Genomic DNA, 19,948 nt, shown 5'->3' on the forward strand with positions numbered 1-19,948 from the left:
TTACTAGTGGGGAGGGGGTCTAAAAATCCGTTTTTTGCGTTACGTAATAAAAGAACGCTCCCTTAGCGATTGTCTACGCTCCATAAACACATTTTTTTGCATGAACAATTGTCCACAAGGGAGGTGGGTGGGTTTAGAATTTTCAAAAAAGTATCTACGTGGATGTGGATAAGGTGTCATCCATTAAGTACGTCACATTAAAATCAGCCAAAATTTACTCAACCCCCCTTTGTCACGATTTCCCTATGCTTTTAACACGCAATGTCACGCTTACTCAAAACCCCCCTCTTCCCACAGAACGTGACGTACTTTATGGATGACGCCTATTGGACGTCCCCTAAGAATTAAATCGAAATAATGTAATAAAATATTGCCAAGTCTTGATTTGGTCCCAAAACCTTAAATCAACATTCAAACAGAGTTGAATTTGACTTCTAGCAATTCTCAATGTATACATACATCATGATGAGTAAAATTGGCGTATACATCATTGTTTGTTTGCTTAATAAAATGGTCCCCAGAGCAGTTTTTTGAAAAATTCTTTCGTCAGGAGGTAGCTTTTAAGATTCTTTATCAGACTGTACAATAAAATTGAAAATGTCCAAAATGGCGTATACATCATATCGCCGTAAAACGGCAGTTATGTTCTCATAAATGTCCCATTTGCAAAAGCAGCAACATAGAAAAATTTAAGGCAACTTTTTCTCACCCACAAGGTTACATGTTAGGATTTCGTGAAAATTGAAGTTTTCTAAAATTTACTAGAAAGTGATGAATACCGTTATGAATATTTATTTGGAAACTAAAAAACATCTTGTTGCTGTTTAATGTTTTATAATTGAAACAGTAATTTTAAAATCAGTTAAATATATGCAAAAAATATGTGGAATTGATTGGGCATAATTTAAAATATGACCTTTAAATATTAACTTGGAAGAAATTCATCAACCATTTTATTTGCTAATCCTCAATTGATTTCTTGTTTATTTTTTACTTGAGTAAGTAATCAAACCTTGAAAACATAAACAAAAGAATATCGAAAATAAAACCTTTTAGTAAATTTAGTTGCAACACCACTAACGCTAAATCTGTCGTGGTTGCCGCATACGAGGTGTGAAAAACGTTGGGCGTATCCATAAAATGACACAGTTTTCGCTCACCAAACTCTAAAAGCCACAGGCAAAACCCACTTCCAATTGAAGCTAAATTCAGGGAAATTTAGTTAGGCGGCACTTTGTGCACTATCACCAACTTGTTATGTGCTTGCAAATTGTGCTTAGGGTGACCCGGGTGACCTTTACTCCTTGAATATTTCATGACCAATTTTCAACATTTCTATTTTATGGATTTCATAAAAATTTTAACTTTTCACTATAATTATGTACAATTTTATTTTATTTTTTAAGACATCCTGTGCACAGCACACCATAACTGTCCTGTATGGTTGCCCTTTTAGCCCCACACTTAGCGACTTTAGTTATGGTAAAGCACAAAAAGAATCAGATTTGTGTACGGAGTGTCCACCAAAATGACAAAAGGTTGGGCACTTTAAGGTAGATGCTTCTGTTTTTGATCTTGATAATTTTTATTTTTCAAATATTCAATTGAGACTGAATTCTGTATAGCAGCATCATGAATTTAAAACTTGGGTTAGACATTAAACAGAGAAATTAAACTTTACTTCTGCCGGTAAAAATGGCAAATAAAAGCCGCGACACGTGTCCCCTGACATAAGGGAAAGAAAGCGCGCTCGGTGGAGCCATTATGTATGCCTTTTATTCGTTCGGTTTACCTTTTAAGTTTTTCCCCTCCGAGTGTAACCGTGTTGGAAATTGAAAGTGTTGCCAGATAAGAAAAAAATCAGAAGTGCTCAAATGCTCAATCCTAGACCCGGTTGCACAGTTTACACTCAAACCCCGATGGTTTGACACCAACTGTTGTCAAACGAACGGGGTCACTTTTTAGTTTGACACCCCTTTTACACGGAGTTCACACATACTACCGAACGTTTGTTTTGATAGTGTGCGTGAGCGCCGTGTAAAATGTGACAGTTCGTCACTTTTTAGTTTGACTTTGACCAACCAACGGGGTACAAATATATAGAAAATAAATAAATTTATTTCAGCATATAACTGAAAATTTAAATTTACTTAAGCGTCGATGGGAGTAATAAAAATAAGGGGGTACGCATGGTTGCCTAAGTGGATTCTATAGTTTTTTTTATCCGAAATTAATAATTAGCTTTTTTCGCTGGAAATTCACAAATATTTTTTCAAAAATTAAATAGCTAACTACTTTTTAAAACAAACGAAATTATTTGGGCTTAAGACATCTCAAAAACATAGCTGAATACATTTATAGATCAAATCAAAACTGTTTTTTTTAAGGTCTTGTACCAAAGAGCTCACAGCTGAACATATTTGTCTATGCACTTTCTGAATGTTGATATGAAAAAATCGGATTTCGGTATATTAATTGAACTTAAGAGGTTACATACATGTGAGCAATCACAAAAATTCATATTACAGAAAATTTATTAAATTCACTTAAAACATGATTTTGATAGCGTCTGAAAGTTTCATGAAGATATTTCTTGTAACAGACGATTTAAGTTTGAAATTTCGCCATGCACAAAGCGAACTGTCAAACTTTGTGAGCGTTTTTTCTCTGAAATCGAGTTGATTGACGGGTGCCACGATATCTCGAGATGGGATGGACCACATTGGCTAAAATTTGGGGTGAAGACTCGCAAGACATATCCCGTGTGCATAATGAAGCCCGATTTTGAAATTTTGCATTTAATTTTTTTTTTCAAAAATTCAAAACTGTCAATTTTGTGTACGAAAAAAAACAAAAATATTTTAATCATTTTTTTTAAATAAGCTTTTTGAAAATCGACCTTCATGAGCACATGGGACCGGTTTAACGAGGCTTCTCCAAATATCGTGTCGCTCGTTTTTTTTTTTCAAAATATTTACTTCAAATAAGTGTATCTTGGAAATTCTACATCCAAATGTATTCAAATTAGTTTGATTAATGGATAAAAATGTATTTTTTGAATGCCCTGAAAACAAATTTAAAAAAGTTCAACACCATTTTTCTCCATCGGAATGTGTTCCATTTTGCTGGAGACGCATGGTGCTTAATGTTCAGTTACTGTACCGAATTACGATATTTTTTATTATTAAGTTTTAATGGGATTTGACACGTAAAATATGTCGGTTTTGTTTTGAGTTTTTGATTTTTTTTTTCAAATACCTCTTGAGCTCGTGTTTTAGGAAACAACTTTGCCGAAGTGTGCAACAAGATTCGTTCACTATAAAGAATGTTACATAAATTATAACACCGCCGTTCAAAACATCAATTTTGTTTCTAGTTCTTCTGGCAGCTCCATCAACTTGCTTGGTTGCATGAGCGTCACGACGCCTACCTCAATCATTTCTGCTGTATCGGCAAGTGCTGCCAGAAGAGGTTGAAGACAAAGTTGATGATTTGAGCGGCGGTGTTATACATTCTGGAACATTCTTTATAGTAGACGAGTTTTGTCGCACTCTTCGGCAAAGTTTTTTTTTTGCAAGAGGTTTTTGAAAAAAATCAAAGATTACCACTGCCCATAATTGAAAATTCGGCTATTATGCCAAATCAAGTATTCCTAGAAAAACGCGTTTTAGTGTTTGACACAAAATCTCCGTCAAGGTAATTTCCCATAAGAGTGGCATATTAGCCGTTTGGTTTTTCGCATCGGCAGCCAAGTCTAGACACTATTTCAGTAAAATTTAAGTTCCAGAAGATGCGTTGGAACGTCCTCTACCACCTGGTGCTAATATCTAGTTTTTGCCAAAAGTGGATATTAGCCGTTTTTTCAATGGTGGGCAGACCAGTTCTAATCCTGGAGTGGAACCTCTCTTTAGATTTAAAAGAGGTTTGGGTGCTCTTTCCATTCAAGCCTTTTGGACTCCTAGGTTCGTTCAGAAACTTGCAATAGAGTCCTAAGAGACCTGTGGGTCGTTAATGTTGATGGTTTGTTTGTTTTTATGTACCGTCAGTGGGGGTGACTATGGGTCAAAAAACGATACACCTCTCGAAATTTCTTAATAACAAAAACAATTTAAATAACATCGAAAATCATTCAACGTAGATTTGTTCTTAGATAGTTTACAAAAATTTTCCCAAAATATGGTGGATTTTGATGAACACTACCTTAAATGCCAATAGTTTGAAAATTGACCCAATCTCACCCCTTAGAGGGGGTGACATTGGGTCAAATGAAACTAAAATGATGCTCAAATACAACGATATGGTAAAAACAAGTCATCCAACAGCGTTTCTTGTTCGAGGGAATCGTATTAGAGTAAAGTAAATCTTTCCCAGTTCCTGAGGGGAACACCCTTGAAGAGTATCGGGGCCGGCATTTACAAAGCGGATTCAGTGGCAGTTTCATTCTCAACTTAATGTTAACATGTTAAGGTTAATGTTAACATTCCATAGGTCGCCTCCCTAAGGTGTCGTGATAAGGTCCAGTTTGTGACGATACACTACCTTCCCTTTACTAAGCAATCGATTCCAGAAGGGAAAAGATCACCAGTTGTGTTGGTCCGAGCCGGGATTTGAACCCCGATCTACCGCTTACGAGGCGGAAGCGTTACCACTGGGCTACGTGGCTCGGTCAATCGTATTGACACGCTACAATGTTTGAAGTGGAGATTTTCAAACATTTGGGTAGTTTTCGAGCAATTCTAACACAAATATTAGAAAAATGATTTTTCGAGAGGTCATTTTTGACCAAAAACGTATCCCAACTTTAGACATCTGCCATAATAACAGGATTTGTTCTAGGAACCAAATTTTTTCAGCGAAGTCATCTTAAGATGTCCCCTGCACAACCCCTTTAACAGAATTCAGTTTCATTGAAAATAACCTGAAAAATGGTAAAATCCGTAAAAAATCACTTTGACCCAATCTCACCCCCCAGACCCAATGTCACCCCCACTGACGGTATGTGCTTAAAAAGTTGAATCATTATCTAAAAACTAAACAAAATCGAAAACTGAAAAAGAGATTTAAAGGTTGATACAAGATTAAAAAAAAAGTTTAAATTCCCATCACCAACAACTTTCCCGAAGACACCAAACCGATCCATTTTTTCTTCTGCTGGCAACCACGCCAATATAATCGATCCCAGAGAGCAAAGTTGAGTCCGGCGGGTTTTACCTTTGCCACCACAAGCTGTTCACGCGCGCTCGTTCACTTACTGTATATGTTAGGCACAATAAGTATACATTGTTCACCATTCTCCGCGCCGGTCGGTGGTCGTTTGGTAATTTTTTAGTGCTGCCAACGTTCGGTTACTACACTCTGAAGTGACCTGGTGAGGTCGACCGGACACTATCCACCTTCCGTGCTCAATCGTGTGGAGAGAGAGAGAGAGTGGGAGCGAGTAAAAACGATGTCGAGAAGGACTTTCGTCTTTTTCGGTTGAGCTGTACTCACGATTTTCTCGCGTAAGGTTTCAAAAGGATCTATGGGAGGGTTTGGAAATATTTAATTTTTCCACGTGTTACGACCCTTTGAAAACTCTCGCCAGCTTTTCCCGACCGCGCGACGTGCAACTTTCCGTAATCATATTTATGTTCTGTTTTTCCTGGCCAGTCCAGGAGTCGTCGGCGTGTGTCTGGTCATTAAGGGTCTCCGGGCGTCGGATGTTTACAGACAACGGTTATCACGGTGTTTGTGGTTGTGGCGGTCGCGTGTGTGCATGTGTGGTTGACTAATCAGCCCCCTTTCCCCAATTGAATATTGCGGGACCTGGACCTGCGGGGGGGGTAGTGAAGTTGAATATTTCATTAGTTTTGTAGTTTTGAAAATGGTGCCTTGCTGATGGATGTTGTTTGTGAGAACGGTTTTCGTCGTCCTTTTCCGGTTGGATCCAGCTGCCCAGAACCAGAATCGCTTGATCATCGTGGGATACCCTGCCGGTGGTCATTGCTTCTGGGACAGGTCGCCGGGAAAAGTTCGGGTTAATGCTGATTAAATTAGAACAACAAGGAACCGTTGGAGTGCGCGTCGTCAACCCGAAAGGTTAGCTCCAATTTCACATCGTCAACAGTGGGACTACTTCCATACTTAAAACCCTTTAATTTAACATTGTAACACTAAGTTGATCCTGGTTATCTTCAAACGAATTAAAAAAAAACAACTTCAAAATGTTAAAATACAGCCATTTTTTGTTTGATGGTCTCCGAGTTAAATACCCAGAAGTGGTGACTTATACAAACGTGCAACTATACAGTTATATAGAATATACTTCTACCTCCCACGGAATACAATTTTAATTAATTACCGAAAAAACAACCCTCCCTTAACCTAGAACGAACAAAGCTCCGAAGAAGAAACAACAAACATCGTTCAACTTCGTGCACTTGGTGTATTGTCGTGCTATGGATCGGTTGACCGCCTGGACAACTTTCACGGTCACACACACACCGCGATGCTCAGGTGATCCCCGGTATAAGGACGAAACAGGAACCACGTGGGGCCCAATCTTGCCCATTTTGCGCCGTTACGAAACGCCAACCCATAGCGGTGGTGTATAAAACTAAAGAGTTGTGCGTCCAAGTTGGCCGCGGGTTGGTTGATTAACGCGTGCGACTCCCCCACCCTTTTCGACCACGTGGTGGTGGATCGAGGGGTGGGATTCGTTGGTAGCACGTGACAACCAGCATTAATTGTGTTGACACGACTTCATTCGCGGCAGCGCGATGTGCGTTTTTCGTCGCGGTTTATTGCTACTGACGACTGTTCGAGAGGGAAGGAGGGGGTGGTTGGTTTTACTCATTGATTTTTCTGGAGCGATAGCGCATTGATGGTGACAAAATGAGCTGCATGCGATTGCGAGCGGTAGAACTATGACGTGTTGAATCCTTGGCGTTGTAGTTAACAAATCATCCTTTGGGTCTATCGGAACTGCTTCAAGTGTGACGTCAAATGTTTTTGTTCACGATCGAGTCGAAAAGCACAGTAGTGCACAGTGGTCGGAAACGCAAATTTAGCAGGAATAATTTATTTCCGCTTCAGGGATGCATTTTCGAGCTTCGGTGTCTAAGAAGCATTTGTTAAAAATGAAATTCTACATCTTTTGGTCAAAACGATATTAGGGTGGTCCAACAATTACTAATATTTTCAAAAAACTATCTTCGCTTCTAGATGAGATAGAGGTATACTTTCTTCAACAGTATTGTAGTACTAGCCATTTCAAACAACTTTGTCGAAGACACCAAATCTCTATCTCTTAATCTGATCATTCTACAGCATTTTATATGAAAAGCAGTAGGGTGGCCCATCAAAAAAGTGTTTTTATTGCGTATCTTTTTTGTATTATTTTTGGCATTTTTGGTGTCTTGGGGACATATTTAGAGCATAAAAATACGCGTCTTTTGAAATGTCAACGAAGTCGCTAGGTCATTTTGGTAAAAAGTTACAGCGTTTTTAAAGTTTTTATTAGGCCTTTTTCAAATGTTTGTATCTTTTCGAGGGGGACACAAAAAAATACGCTCTGCGGTGCATCTGAAAGCTCAAAACTTCTTCTTTAATATGAATATAACATCTCAAAAGGGTTTTTCTTAAACTCAAGTTACAGCGATTTAAAAATGGTCATTTTATGAGATTTTGTGCCATGCCCTATGAGAAAATTTACATGAATATCGCATTAATCAGTATCAAAACTGCTCTCAGTGAGCTCAAATGCAGGTAAAATTGATTTGTGGACAAACGTGATCGATCCTGGTTTTTATGGCAACTAGGGTGGTCTTAGATGACCTAGGGTGGTTCATATTCGTTCACTCTTAAAAAATATTTTTTTTAAATTCGCATAGAAAGAAAAATTAAAAAAAAAAACATTTGAAATTCAAAAACATAACCTGTTTAAAATAGTAAAGCAGCTGAGGATATGATATCTGATTAAGGTAGCTCAAATTAATTAGCAAATAAAAAGATTAAAGATTTTATTATTTCTCTACGTTTTCGTAAATCGACTTTTATTTGTGTTTTTTTGAATAGGATAAAACTTTCCAAGCACTTACTGTGTTTAAGGTGGCCATTTTGCATCATTATTTGTTCCATACCAAGCTTCATACAATTTTGCCCATACAAAATGGGAATGTGAATATTCGTAAATATGATACATTTTATTATCGATTTAGCGTCTTAAAAACGTGGTAGGTTATGATTTGAACCCTTAAAAATAGTTTCAGGGAAAAATGCACACTTTAGAAATTGATATTAGAAGTTGATTGAAGTTGATTTCCCAAAACTCTTATTTTATTTCTGAAAATTTGTTATATTTGTTGGGAAACATCTTTAAGGCGAGTGTTCAGGTTTTGTTGTAAAACCTGGTACTATTTTTTTATTAAATGCACCGAAAATAATGAATTTGCATTTTTAGGTAAAAAGATATAAATTGGAAAAGGATCCTCGTATTGGCAAACAAATTATACAAAATGAATCCTTTTGTCAAAGTAAATGCATGGAATGTTTTATCCTATTAAAAAATACAAATAAAAGTCGATTTACGAAAACGTAGAGAAATAATAAAATCTTTAATCTTTTTATTTGCTAATTAATTTGAGCTACCTTAATCAGATATCATAACCTCAGCTGCTTTACTATTTTAAACAGGTTATGTTTTTGAATTTCAAATGTTTTTTTTTTTTAATTTTTCTTTCTATGCGAATTTAAAAAAAATATTTTTTAAGAGTGAACGAATATGAACCACCCTAGGTCATCTAAGACCACCCTAGTTGCCATAAAAACCAGGATCGATCACGTTTGTCCACAAATCAATTTTACCTGCATTTGAGCTCACTGAGAGCAGTTTTGATACTGATTAATGCGATATTCATGTAAATTTTCTCATAGGGCATGGCACAAAATCTCATAAAATGACCATTTTAAATCGCTGTAACTTGAGTTTAAGAAAAACCCTTTTGAGATGTTATATTCATATTAAAGAAGAAGTTTTGAGCTTTCAGATGCACCGCAGAGCGTATTTTTTTGTGTCCCCCTCGAAAAGATACAAACATTTGAAAAAGGCCTAATAAAAACTTTAAAAACGCTGTAACTTTTTACCAAAATGACCTAGCGACTTCGTTGACATTTCAAAAGACGCGTATTTTTATGCTAAATATGTCCCGAAGACACCAAAAATGCCAAAAATAATACAAAAAAGATACGCAATAAAAACACTTTTTTGATGGGCCACCCTGCTGCTGTTCATATAAAATGCTGTAGAATGATCAGATTAAGAGATAGAGATTTGGTGTCTTCGACAAAGTTGTTTGAAATGGCTAGTACTACAATACTGTTGAAGAAAGTATACCTCTATCTCATCTAGAAGCGAAGATAGTTTTTGAAAATCTTAGTAATTGTTGGACCACCCTAATATCGTTTTGACCAAAAGATGTAGAATTTCATTTTTAACAAATGCTTCTTAGACACCGAAGCTCGAAAATGCATCCCTGAAGCGGAAATAAATTATTCCTGCTAAATTTGCATTTCCGACCACTGTGTAGTGTGAGAAATTAGTCCTATGCAGGGATGGAAAAATCGTAAAAAAAATCTTTTTCGCTTGCGAACATTCTTCACCCGCGAAAGAGAGAGGAGGCAAATAGTGCAAAAGAAAATCACTTCCGATCTTCTCCAAGAAAATCAATCTGTTGATGATTTTTTGTGAATTGCCTTGTCAGCATCACTCAAAACGTTTATTTCACTTTGTTTACACTCATTGCCCAAATGTGACAGGTCAGTTTTCGACGTTTTACGTTAAACTTGCAAGTGTAGTAGTGAAAAAGATGTTCCGCCGAATAATCAAGATGATGATTTTTTTTAGATTCCTTTTACCGATCTTTCGTGTGCGGAAGAGGAGAGCCATTACAAAGGCAAACTTATGGGAAATCGGACGAGCTTTCCGGTAAAAATATTTACGAGACTGAAAAACCAAGTCTGTCATATAGAAATTGCCGAAAACCACAAAAAACCAGTTTTCAACATTTTCATTTATAAAACCGCTGTATCTTCCCAAGGATTGGATATCGGACAATGGTCAATATGGAGACTTTTATATAAAATTGTCTGGAAAATCGATTCCCACTACCGGTTTTCAAAAACTTTGACGTTTGGACCACTTTTCAAAAAACAGTTTTAGTAAATGATTTTTGTATTTTTTTTTAGGAGAGACATACCATCCTGCATTTTTCGTCAGTCTTTTGGTTATATTTTAGACTATTTCCTCAAAAATTTTGTACGAAAAAAAAATCGTGACATCACCTTTAAATTTACGTTTTAGACTTAAAAACCAAAAAATCTCATGGATGTGGCGTGTATTTTTGTTTCAGTGTATTTTGCCTTCCTCACTGAGGTAAGGCTATAATCCTGCTCTTAAAATGAACTTCGTATAAAAACGTCGTAGACCCACCTTCATGTATACATATCGACTCAGAATCGAAAACTGAACAAATGTCTGTGTGTATGTGTGTGTGTATGTATGTATGTGACCAACAAACTAGCTCATGTTTCTCGGCACTGGCTGAACCGATTTGACCCGAACTTGTTGCATTCAACTTGGTTTAGGGTCCCATAGATCGAGTTTTATACAGATTGAAGTTTCGATAAGTATTTCAAAAGTTATGTATAAAAATGTGTTTTCACATACACACTAAAAAATTTGGAATATTACATTTAATGGAAGCGCTCATTTGACGTAATATTTGTTCACGTAAATGAAAATTTGATGTAAAATTAAGTTTGTTTTGCCGTAATAAGACCAAATTTACACTGTCATGCATTTGCCAAACATTACATTATGCGAAATGTAATAAAACATAAAGTTTAACCTAATATTACATTAAATTTGATGCACATAACTGGAGCGTGTTTTTAGATGTAATATTACATCAAATAAAACAGAATATCACGCACCTTTTTCGTTCCACGTTTGCCGAATGTGTTGTGCAAAAAAGTGACAGCCATATTGAAAATCGTGAAAGTAACTGTGACTGGAGATTTTCTCCTCAATTATTGGCGATATTTTGTCGGAACTTGCATTAAACGACTATCAGGAACATTTACAAGCGGTAAGTAAAGGTAAATATACTATATTTACGTAAAAATCGGATCGATTAAATCTCAACTAACTCGGGTTCTCATTACAGGTGGTGCTTTGTTTACTTTCTTTCAGACATTTTCTTGAAAGCCGGTTGACCAGGAACCAAGTTGTGGACGGCGTGGCCCTGCAGTTTTCAAAGCGGACTATCCGGTCAAATGAATCAGTGTCTCGAAAAGTGGAAGATTCAGTGAAAATTGTGTGGTGTGGTGAAGCTGCTAAGTTTGAAGTAGATTCCCATGAACGGCAGGTTCCTTTCAGCAGGGTGGCCAACAATATCTGGTGAATGGACGCAATAAAAATACAAAGTGATTTCAGACTAATCAGGAAAAAAGCCAGAAAAAATTGTTGTGGTTGTGAATGAAATAAATGTGTATTTAATTATTATAATGAGGTTAAATAAACAACATCGATTTTGGTCAAGCTATAAATGTGTTTGTTGGTCTAATTAGAAACTGTAATTTCCAATAAGAATGTCGTCCCACCAAAAATGCGTTAGATGTAATTTTACACGACCTCGATTGGAGGGTTGGATCGTGTAATTTAAAATTTGACGTAATTTTACATCTTATTTGATGCTCCAATTATGTGCATCTAATTTAACGGAAAATTACACGATTTTTTCGTAGTGTGTATATTTGGATCTCACTTAACTGTATGTAAACTATGTCCGGGTCCATCATCCGACACATCGTTGGTTAGGTTATCAAAAGACCTTTCCAACGAGTCCAAAACATTGAAGATCTGGCAACCCTGTCTCGAGATATGGCCACTTAAGTGATATTGATATACTTTTTTGAAGCCGGATCTCACTTAAATGTATGTAAACTATGTCCGGATCCACTATCCGACCTATTGTTGGTTAGGTCATCAAAAGACCTTTCCAACGAGTCCAAAACATTGAAGATCTGGCAACCCTGTCTCGAGATATGGCCCCTTAAGGGATATTGATGTACTTTTTTGAAGCCGGATCTCACTTAAATGTATGTAAACTATGTCCGGATCCACTATCCGACCTATTGTTGGTTAGGTTATCAAAAGACCTTTCCAACGAGTGCAAAACATTGAAGATCTGGCAACTCTGTCTCGAGATATGGCCACTTAAGTGATATTGGTATACTTTTTTGAAGCCGGATCTCACTTAAATGTATGTAAACTATGTCCGGGTCCATCATCCGACCCAACGTTGGTTAGATTATCAAAAATCCTTTCCAACGAGCCCAAAACATTGAAGATCTGGCAACCCTGTCTCGAGATATGGCCACTTAAGTGATATCGATGTACTTTTTTGAAGCCGGATCTAAAAAATAGATGAAACTTGTGTACAGCCAATTTTGTGAGGAAGGCTCCAACCACATAGGTGGATTAAGTTAGTTTTTTTCAGAAAGCCTACAAGTTTGTCTTTGACCACTTTTTGATACGACGCAACGGCTTCGAGATACAGTAATTTTTAAATTACAAAATACAAAAATATTTAAATACCTTACGCCCTTCTCAAATGTTATTTTCGAGTACTATTGGCTCCATATACACAAAAATGGCTTATATAGGCCTAGGATAACATGTCTACAAAGTTTCATTGAAATCGGAGAGGGTCGGGTATAAAAGTACCATAAAAAATCCTGATTTGAGCTGGAATTGCTCTTCTAATCAACATAGCTATTGTGTTGATTCGATAATAGATCTTATCGATATTTTTTGGTATATTGATTATTACTATTTTGATTTATTCAAGAATGGGAAATATTATTTTTTACAGAATCTTTTATTTGTACGTCGATAATACGCATAAATGTTTCATTTTTTAAATCTTCATCAAGTGTATGTTGAAAATAAGTCAATCAGTCTTTTTAAACAAAAATATACTAACACACTCAAAGCGGGTGGTGATTTGTTGTCCTAACAATCTTTGTTTGTATTTGTGTCTGCAACCTGTCAGATTAGATAAGCTTACAACCTGTCAACCCATTACAAATTTGGCTACCCGTCATCAGTCTAAAAAAACAGAGGTTTATTTAAGGGTTTTCATAAAGGCAATTATTTTTGATTCCTTGTTTGAAAATTATTTGAGCAATACAGAAAAGAACATACCTGAGCTATACGATATCTCAAGTCTGAATGGACTAAATTGGCTGAAATTTGGGGTAAAAGTTTCTAGATTAATTCCGGATTCATGAAATTTATTTATTTCAAATCCGAACCCGGTGGTGTAGTGGTACGGGTGATGCCCTCTCAACCCAGTTGGCCCTGGTTTAATCCCCGTCGGCCCCGGTGGCATTTTTCGAGACGAGTTTTGTCTGATCACGCCTTCCGTTGAATGGAGAAGCAAATGTTGGTCCCGGCCAAGGGGTTGGAAACTCTTAGGGCTATAATTATTATGTTAACCAGTATATCAAAATATATGTTAGTATACTTATTATTTCCTTTACATATCGCCAGTATACTTACCAATATACTGAGAGTATCATAACATACTAACAGTTTATTGTTTTCGGTTAGTATACTAACAAGTATACTGGAATATCGTTAGTATACTAAGTATTCCTTAGTAATATTAGAGTTTCCAGCCCCTTGGTCCCGGCCTGACCTAAAGATAAGGTCGTTCAAGTGTAGGAATCGTCTCCCTGGAATAGAAAAACCTGCTTCGGTAGGATCGCTGGTTGACAGTTTCCACGTAACATTTTAGGTTTTAAGAAGACCATAATAGCCTACTTAGATTGTATGGAAGTTTTCAAAACCATCATAAAACCTGTAAGTATTAGAATCGAGATGGTCGATTTTTCAGAACAAGTTTTTTTCGGTTGTTTTCCTAAACAACTCCCCGAAATTTGGGAGCGATTGGTTGCGTCCTCACTTTGCGCATTGCATTTCAATTTTGTATGGGATTTAAAATGGGAAAATCCTCTTTTTATATTTATATTTTTAGAATTTTTATTTTCCACTAAAGTTTTTAAACCAACAGAATAGCGTTCAAATTGAGAAAATATAAAAAGAGGGTTTTCTCATACTAATTCCGGTACAAAATTGAAATGCAATGCGCAAAGTGTGGATGAAACCAATCGCTTCTAACTTTTAGGGGGTTGTTATGAGACCCAAAACGGCATCAAAAAAACTTTGTACTGGTTTGATTTGATCATTTTTTAAATTTTCCATATAACGATGGGCCATGCTACTAGGGTGGGACTCACAATCCAAAGGTCATCACTTCGAATCCCAGGTTGAATAGGAGCTTAGGAAAAGAGTAAAAAGAAATTGGGATTGCCGTACCGTTTCAATCCGTCGTACCCTTAATTGCGAGTATGAATCTTGTAATAGAAGAATTGTGTTATTCAGATTCTTTCCCAGAGAATTTTCAATAGAAATTACTTCTGATTGCATAAAGGTTGAAAAACAAATAGAAAAAACAGTAGAATTTTAAAGATAACGATAAAAAATATTTTTAATTCTGAAGCAAAAAAAAGTTAAATTTAAAAGTACATGATACTAGTGGGATTTCCGAGTTGGCTTGTAACGCCATAAAAAAGGTACATTTTCAATTTCCCTCAATGTGTGCAACAACCAGGGCATGTTATTGCTCTGGCCACCGAGCGTGTCCCGATGCCATAAACTGTTTGCAAATGACACTTATTTGCTTGCTTCCAGAATGTGTACCAACGGTACAATTTCGTCAAAGCATCGGTCGAAATCGGAGCCGAAGAAGTAACGAATGGGCTCGCAAACAGGTGGACATAAATCAAACATGACATCATGTAGGACCAACCTGGCGACCCGTGCTGGAAAAACAATATGCTTGGGGAAGCAATTTGCACCCATCATGCTGCCATTCTCACATTTTCCAGGATGGGTGCAGCTGGCTTCGGATTAAGATGTTGAAAATGGTAAAAATTTTAAATAAAAGGAATTAAGACGAACTACAAAGCCGATTTGCAAAAACGTTTGATCAAAACTAGATGCACCTACCCTATCACTCACTGTCCGAAAGGATTTAGTGCCGACCGGTTCTTTGCTTTTCCTCGGTAGAATGGAGTACCAAGACAAAAACGAAATTCTGTGGAAATTTAACGACGACGAAATCCGTGCTCTGCTTTCTGCCTTCAGTCAGTCAGTCTATGGTGACGGCGAGGTTTGCGATCAATATCCAACAATGACGTCATTAATGGGTTGTGGAACCATGGTCAGCTCGTTTTCGGTGCCGTTTAGGAATTGATTTTCGCGTTGGTCCCCCTCAACCTGTTCAATCCATCATCGTGGTTCCATTTTCCACCGTTCCCCGAAGCAAATGGTCATGTTTCGATTCGAAAGTGGACAACTTTTCCGCTAGACTGAAACAGATAAATTATTCAAATTTTGTCTTCCTGAATTCGTTTTCCCTCGTATACGAGCTTGTCCTGCCCCATTAGCCTGAACACTTGAAGAGAGAGAAAATAACACGCGACATTTTCATTCGATTAGCGAATAATATCAACCGTTCGATATGTGGAGCAGTGAATATATCAATGTTTCGTGCTACATACATGTAAGTTCCGACTATCATTGCAGTACAACAATATTGACCTTCGGGGAGATAACTTGATGGGAGATTCAAATAATTAAATTTGTTAATCGAAATAAAAATATGAATTGTTACATAGTTATTGAATAATTGACTGTTATGAATTGTGTATGCATAAAAAATGCACAAGAATTTTATGACAAGACAATGATGTTGAATTTGGTTGCCAGAGTCTCGAGTTGTAATTCCAAATCTGTACGGTAAGCGGACCTGTACGTGTGTCAAACGCGTTCTGACCTGAAATCCCTTTGGCCAGTTGTCGTACTCACATCAATTTTCAGGATGTGTCAAGATAGCACGAGAAGATTGAAACTTCTTTAATAAGAAGAGAGTCAACAATGCACGGAATTTTTTTTCGGTTTTTTTTTAATATATCAGGATTGAAATCGAATTTTGGGAATATGTGAAGATCAAAAGGTGAGGCGTTGTGGGCTGCACAAAATGGCGTCCTCAACTCAACTTGGCCCAAAATCGACGTGTGACAAGATAGCACGACAGCGACGATATGTTAAATTTTAATCCAGTAACTAAGATTACAACCCTTTAAAGGAACAACTCTGTTCATTAGGGAAGTAATTGCGGTACCAAATGAATGATGAAATATACATTATTATTGTTATTAAAATATATGGGTCATCTCACGAAAAGATTGCTGATATGATCATTACGAAATTCATTTTAAAAGTTCAAAGGCTTAACTCACAAAAACAATTCTGCAAAGTTGATCATTCTAATAATTACAGATTAAAGTATTCTGTCAATTAAAACAATGTAATAAAACCAATGTGGATTTGTAAACAACAGCCTATCCTGCTATTTCCAAATGTTAACATGTTCTGGCGTGAGCAGAATAGACTGTTGTTAACAAATCCATAGCGGCCCATTTACATTGTTTCCTTGATTTATCCAACTTGGCTGGGCATCATTTGTTCAACACGTGTTGAAAAAATCTTTAATTTGTAACTCGTAACTAGGTATGTCTGCATTTCTGGATTTTCTTCAAAATCCACTGCGAGTCGTTTATAGGAAATATGATTCCTAAAATGTTCTATTTCTATTATCAGAAACAAGCATTTTTTCATGAGATCAAATTTACCGAACCAGGGCAACATTTAAATTGTAATGTAGACGTGTAGACTTTTTGTATCAAAACTTTTATATTTATACCAAATCTACAAATATCGCGGTCGGTTTCTGACGACAGTCGTCATAATTGTCGTCACTAAATTTGTGAGATGTCTTACCACGCAAAGACGTGTTCTACTGAAATATTTGTTTATGTAATGCCCGAGCTCCGAGCAGTAAATACTGGGTTCGTTACAGCTTTTTCGGGTTTATAACACGATGGGGGAGTAAATAAATGTGTTCTGGAGTACGCAAAACAATGAGACATGCTCCCACGTCTAGAATTTATTCTTGGGCTGGATGACACTTGAAATACTGGCAGCGCTATTGTTATCGCTCGGTGTCGTGGTTTTCATTCAACGGCTTTCTGAAAAGTTGAAGTAAAATTTGTGGGTTAGTCAAAGCAGTTTGCGTCCCATTGTGAGATATTTAAAGCTGGGATTACCTTCATCAAAAATAATATAAATCAGTTACGTGACGACTTTTTGTTCTAAAAATATATTTGAAAAGATAGTTAAAAAATATTCTCAGACACTAAATTGAAACTTCGCCAAGATCCTTTTAAAGTTTTCTACCACACTAAACTTGACCTCCATTCAGCACGAAATTTATAGCTCTCCGTCCGAAATGTGTTATGAGTTGTACGACGACGCCGCCGGCCGTGCGCCACATTGACCGTGATTTGTACCGGAACTGGTTCGATCATAAATACTTCCGTACACACTTGCACCCCACCAGGAACGGAGGCGGGTTTATTCATGCTGGAAATGTCGTGAACTCTCGCCCCCTTTTTGAAACGAAATTGCAGTGTCATTTATCTTTTCCTGGGTTATGAAAAATTGAACACCTTCTATGGTAGCTTATCGCAGGTGGAATTTTAAACACTAAATTCTACAATTGATTCGAGCAATTTACTTAAGGCTATTGCAAATATTTAAAAAAAATTATGTCGCCCCCTTCCTTCAATATTGGCTTGAAAACTAAGGGGGCAAAAAACAATTATTTTAAGAAACTTCCTAAAACAATTTGCAATGTTCTATTTCTGTTAGAGCGTCCAATTTACCGGGGTTACAAAATTCCCGGGAAACGGGAAATTTTCATCGAATTTCCCGGGAAATCCCGGAAATTCCCGAAAAATTTGAAATTTATCGAAACTTGTTCTAATCCTGGTTTTGATTAATATTATTAATATTTTGCTATACAACTGTATAGAATAGCAACTTCAATGGTAAAAATAAGCCTGAGGATCAATTAATGCCTTGACTGCTTGTAAAAAAGCATACAACTTCAAGAGAATATATAATTTACTTAGCTTTTATTGCTAAGCTGTCTTTCAACTCGTACAAAATATAAAAAATGATCAGTTTTTTTTTGTCAATAAGTAGGTTTTTTTTAATCACAGTAGTCACGAGTAAAATAAATCCATTTTCCAAAATCATAAAATTGATTTCAAATTTGTCTCTGTGACCAGGTTGAGAGAACATGATAAAACATAATATTGAAAATTTTACTGAAACAAAAAGAAAAAATATGCAGAACAAAATTTCATCCCTGCAAATATTTTTTTGCAGGACAAATCTTACTGGTTTCAGCCTATCAATAAATAGATAAGCATGAAATTTACATTAGAATCTTCTTTTTCCCTTGATCATTTTTATGCAATCACAATTCAAAGTTTTCAATTATTAGGAGCGAATTTTTGATGTTTGCATTTTTTGGGTACCCTTGATATATTTTAAAAAGTAGTTTTTTAATGATTCAGCCTAATAAATGACTTCGATTGAAAGAAGTTTAGTAATTTTTGTTGTCCAACAAATAACCAAACTCTATTCTCAATTGTGGATTTTTTATAATATCATCTGGAATAAACCTTGACATGAAATTTTTAGACGGTCTGATGAAGTTCAATAAGAACAGTAAATTGAATTGAATCAAATAAAATTGAATGCCTTGATTTTTTTTTTGTAAATAAAAAAAAGTGTCTGAAAGTTCTTTCGCTTGAATTTCGGGAATTCCCGGGAAGTTTACAAACTTCTCGGGAAACGGGAAATATTTTTTTTTCGGGAAATCCCGGGAATTCCCCGGAAATTTTTTCCCGGGACGGGAAATTGGACGCTCTAATTTCTGTATTGACAGTTTTTTTTATCGTAGTTAAAAGTTTTTTCTGCCGATAAACTTTCCAGAAACAAAATGGGTTGCATAATGCACTACTATGCTAATGTATTATATTGCATTTTGGAGCTTTGACTTTGGAATTCATTTTATTTTTTATTTATTGCCAACATGGATGACCTTATAGACTTCACCCCTGTTATGTTGCAAAACCCCGCGGGTACTTATGCTGTCCAGTTTACAAAACTACCAGAAAATCGAGTCGTTTTTTGCCGTGACACTGCCCATTTTCCACCTGCATAATATGTGAAGGTACAGGACACACACACACACTGCATGATTCGAATTTTATTGCCTCGCGTCGTCGCCTGCAAGGCTTCCATACAATCAGAGCATTTCAACGCTGTCGTGCTATCTTGTCGTACGTCGTAAAAAAACGAAAGTACGCAATATAAACAATAACAAACACGTTTTGTTTGGCTGACCATTATGTGCATTGTCCCGAAGTTTGGTTGAAGTTGGTTGATGGAGTTCCGAGTTATAATTATAAATGTGTACGGTAGTCTAACTTGCACGTGCGTCAAACGCGTTCTGACTTGAAATCCCTTTGGCCAGATGTCGCTCTTTCATCAATTTTCAGGGAGTGACAAGATAGCATGACAAGATTGAAACTACTTTCACATGTAAAGTGACAAAAAGGCGCGGAGTTTTTTTTTCGGATTTTGTTGAATATCTCAGGATTGAAATCGAATTTTGGGGATCTGTGAAGGTCAAAAGGTGAGGCATTGTGAACTGCACAAAATGGCGTTCTTAACTCAATTTGGCCCAAAATGTACGTACGACTAGTCAGCACGTCGGCGACGATTTGTTGAAAATGAGAAAAATAGTTGCGGCTGGGGGTAGGGTTGGAGAAGGACTGGGAAAGCCCACACAGAAAAAAATATGTAAATTTACACAGCACGTAAATGCTGTTTCTTATGTAAACTCACTCAATGTAATGTTGA

The 19,948-nt window shown here is 36.6% G+C and overlaps 1 protein-coding gene across 3 annotated transcripts in view; it reads left to right on the forward strand.

Moving 5' to 3' along the window:
- Nucleotides 1–19,948, forward strand: part of LOC6033686 (multiple epidermal growth factor-like domains protein 6) — a 33,044-nt gene that overhangs the window by 1,110 nt on the left and 11,986 nt on the right. The window contains exon 1 of one of the 3 annotated variants that reach the window (XM_038267085.1): nucleotides 5,645–6,078. The exons of the other annotated variants lie outside the window; for them this stretch is intronic. Within the exon in view, the coding sequence (XP_038123013.1) occupies nucleotides 6,021–6,078 (58 nt within the window). The 5' untranslated portion in view covers nucleotides 5,645–6,020. Of the gene's footprint in view, nucleotides 1–5,644; nucleotides 6,079–19,948 lie in introns of those variants that run through there. 3 annotated transcript variants of the gene reach the window in all.

This window comes from Culex quinquefasciatus, chromosome 1 (genome assembly GCF_015732765.1).
Source record: "Culex quinquefasciatus strain JHB chromosome 1, VPISU_Cqui_1.0_pri_paternal, whole genome shotgun sequence".
Classification (NCBI taxonomy): Eukaryota; Metazoa; Arthropoda; class Insecta; order Diptera; family Culicidae; genus Culex; species Culex quinquefasciatus.